This window comes from Aquarana catesbeiana, linkage group LG03 (assembly GCF_042186555.1).
Source record: "Aquarana catesbeiana isolate 2022-GZ linkage group LG03, ASM4218655v1, whole genome shotgun sequence".
NCBI lineage: Eukaryota > Metazoa > Chordata > Amphibia > Anura > Ranidae > Aquarana > Aquarana catesbeiana.
Window position 1 is genome coordinate 711,116,450 of NC_133326.1, and position 3,948 is coordinate 711,120,397.

General features: G+C 46.8%; 1 protein-coding gene across 1 annotated transcript; it reads right to left on the bottom strand.

Annotated features, from left to right (window-relative positions):
* Positions 1-290: 290 nt before the first annotated feature.
* On the bottom strand, positions 291-3,234 carry LOC141133644 (E3 ubiquitin/ISG15 ligase TRIM25-like). The gene has a single exon (XM_073623139.1). It carries the CDS (start codon positions 3,208-3,210, stop codon positions 1,636-1,638), a length of 1,575 nt encoding a protein of 524 aa, XP_073479240.1. The 5' UTR covers positions 3,211-3,234; the 3' UTR covers positions 291-1,635.
* Between the last annotated feature and the right edge of the window lie 714 nt (positions 3,235-3,948).

Sequence of the window (3,948 nt, forward strand, 5' to 3'; positions counted from 1 at the left end):
ATTATACTTTCCTTCAAATCATGAAATCAGGACTGGGGATATGGTGCGAGGATCTTTAGACTCATCCACCCTGAATATTCACCAATTCCAAAAAAGTATCCACACTCAGAATTCCAGTCTGACAATCAACTTTATTGATACAACACCATCTGCACAAACTCCTCCCCCTGATGTGTTTGCTCCCAATAGAACCTAATTGTATAGACTAGAGGTGTGGTTGTTACTTCTTGGAGTTGGTGAATGTATTCTGTTGCTGAACCTTTTCATTATATAATGATTATATTCAGGTCTTAGAAGAAAACGGAAAACATTTTTTATTCCAGGTACATATAAAATATTGTTTATGAACATTTCACATTTACCAAGTGCAGACAGCAGGTGGTGCTATTGGGTCAGTTCTCCAGCACTCCTCCAGTTACTGACTTATGTGCTGTGAAGTCTTTAATTTGATCTCCTGCTATTCAGGCCACACACAGCTATGTGAGTCAGAGGAAGGACATGCCCACCTCCCTGCCTCTCTAGATCATGGGTACTCAACCTGTGGCCCTCCAGCGGTTGCGGAACTACAAGTCCCGTCATGACTCTGCCTTTGGGAGTCATGCTTGTAACTGTCAGCCTTGCAATGCCTCATAGTTCCGCAACCGCTGGAGGGGCACAGGTTGAGCACCCATGCTCTAGATCAGGGATCTCCAAACTACGGCCCTCCAGCTGTTGCCGAACTACATGTCCCATGAGGCATTGTGAAACTCTGACATTCACAGACATGGCTAAGCATGACGGGAATTGTAGTTCCTGAATACCTGGAGAGCCATAGTTTGGAGACCCCTGCCTCTAGTTCATACAGCTTTGTGTGGAGGATCAATGATAGAGAGACAATCCAAAAGTCAGCAGCTGCTGCCTGTCTGTCTGATAGGAAATCCCAGAATTCCCAGTGACACTGTGTCATGGAAGCACCCTGTCATCAATGGAAATAATTGTACCAGTATATATCTATATATATATATATATATAGATATATACACAAGTTATAGAAAAAAGTGACACACAAGCTTATTTATAAATGCAGTGTGGTCACTGTGATGGGATAGGATGTGGTCACCTCTCCTCTCTTTCCTCCTCCTATTCCATGGACACTGAGGAGTGGTGTTGGTGTCACTGTTAGCAGAACTGAAGTGTATGCCACTGTACATCCTGTTCTTCAGACTCCTCCTCGGCTTCCCCACCAATTGGTGATATTCTACAGATATCCTCACACATTATGGAGAACACATGAGACCGGAGAACATGCTGCACAGCAACGTCCATCTTAGTGCTGCCAACACAACACTGATGCCAACAATGACACCACTCCTCAGTGTACATGGAATAGGAGGAGGAAAGAGAGGAGAGGTGACCACATCCTATCCCATCACAGGGACCACACTGCATCCTCCGACTCTGATCATTGCTGCCACCCAACACAGAGAGATCACATGTGGGGGAGGGACAGAGGGTGGGGGAGGAAAGGTTACCAGTATCAATCTTCTTGACCTAGTGACTGTCCAATAGAAGTGACTCCAGGAGTTGGTTAGTTATCCTTTCAGCAATCTCATCCCCTCATCTTCCTGTGATGTCACCAGTCTCTGGACAGAGTTCTCACATCTTCCAATTCCCCCCACAGATCTTTATACAACCTTTATATACATATATCCCAGCATGGAGGGGCTCAGTGAAGGTGGTGGTGAAGGTGTGGAGATGTCGGATCGGGTCACACAGATCATAAAAGGAGATCCGTCCGACCTCATAATCCAGATATATCCTGACTCTGTTACTGGAGATATTAGTGGGTAAGAGGATCTGTTTACTCTTATGTATCATCCCATTATGATTATCATCCCTGTACAAACACCAGGACTTGTTATTATTTCCAATCCCTGACTGTTCTCCTCTCCTCTCTATACTGGGGTAACACATCCCGACTCTCCACCAATCTGATCCCCCGACATCCACTTCCCAGTAATGTCTCCCTGAGGAGAAACTCCGACTGCTCAACACCTGAGACCAATACTGAAATCTCTCTGGTGTTTCTGGACGATTCTGTTTTTTATTTGACCTGGACACAGTTTTCCTGTCATCTGATATATGTAGCTTATTATTAGCTGTGTTTACATCCAGTAATATGTCTGCAGCTCCCTGTATATAGAAGGATACATTTCTCTCTGTTATTATATCAGATAATGTGTGTAATGTGTGTGATATCCCAGCCACATCCAGACCCCCTCCATCATGGAGGAGTTCCTCATGTCTCTCTCTGTCCTCATTATCTCCATCCTCAGTATCACACAAGTCACCTGTGTCTGATTCCTGTAAGACAGTCAGTGGATCCGTCATGTTACACAGCTCCTCAATGTGACGTATCTTCCTGGACAGCTCCTCCTTCTTTATTTCCAGATCCCGGATGGAGATGGAGAACCGCTCTGCCCTCCCGGAGATTTCCCTCAGGACTCTCTTCTCCAGGTCTTCCAGACGTCTCCTGAGATCTCTAAACAGGGCAGTGACTCTCTCGGTGTCACCAGCTGCTTTTTCTCCTACTTTCCTGCTGTGTTCCTGCAGACTCTGGACTCTTTCCTCCATCTCCTCGCTTTTTGTCAGAAGTTTCTGCAGAACATTCCTCAGTGTCTCCTTCTTCTTCTCAGAAGCCTCATCCAGTGACTCCATCTTATGTCCTTTATGTCCTCCAATCACACAAAACATACAAACGCAGATATCATCCTCAGTGCAGTAATACTCCAGGATCTTCTTATGGATGGAGCATTTCCTGCTCTCCATGGACAAGGTGGGGTCACATAAGATGTGTTCTGGGGACTTTTTGTGGACTCTTAGGTGTTTATCACACAGAGAAACCTCACAGCGCAGACAGGATCTAACAGCAGGTACAGGAGAGTCCACACAGTAAGTACAGTAGACCCCGGACTCCTCCCAATCTGGCTGAGCAGACAGGAAATTCTCCACTATGTTACGTAGTGTTATGTTCCTCTGCAGTGCACGCCTATCCTGAGATTTCTCTCGGCAGTCAGGACAGGAATATCCTCCAGACACCCTCTGTGTATCCAGCACACGATCAATACAGACCCGGCAGTAGTTGTGTCCACATCTCAGCATTACAGGATCCGTATAAATGTCCAGACAGACGGAACATTCCAGCTCAGCTCTCAGGTTAGCAGACGCCATCGCTGACAGCAGAAGAGAAATGAAACTGAAAGTAAATTATACCGGGGAAGAATGCAGTTGGGAGGGGTCACATCCTCCTACACAGGATGAGGTTGGACTGTGACTTCTGTATTCATAGGATTAGCTATGTGAAGGGACACAGATAATAAAAGGGCCTCATTAAGAGAAATGTACCTGTTCTGGAAAAAAGCTCATCTTGTACAGCATACCCACTGTGTCCATATAGCCAGGGGCATAACTAGAGTTGGGCAAACCAGATACATGCCCCACTTCTAGTGCTTAGTGCCCTGAGTCCCAGCACTGCCCTGACCATCCACCATTTCCTCTATTGTGTCACTTGCCAGACCTGCTTTACAGAGCCAACTGAAGTGCTCTGAAATTCCTCTTCAGCTTCGTGCTGCAGGTCTGACAGGCGTCAGGTGGAGAAAGGAGCTGGCAGCTGAGTGTCCACCTACACTCCAGCCCCCCGGGCATGCCATGAGATCAAGCACTGCTGCACACTGAGACGGCGTGAGGGGGTTGTGAGGGTGACAGATTTAAAATGATTGTTGTTGACTCTAGAGGGGTTGTGTGGACACTAGCGTCTAGGGATGAGCTTCGTGTTCGAGTCGAACCCATGTTCGACTCGAACATCGTGTGTTCGGCCATTCGCCGAATTGCGAAGGATATGGGCCGTTCGCGCCAAATTCGAGTGGTGCATCACGGCCCATAATTCACTGCAGCATCGCAGTGCATTGC

What these genes read in the sequence shown, in the direction of transcription:
- LOC141133644 (XM_073623139.1), bottom strand. Translation starts at nt 3,210, where the DNA reads ATGGCGTCTGCTAACCTGAGAGCTGAGCTGGAATGTTCCGTCTGTCTG.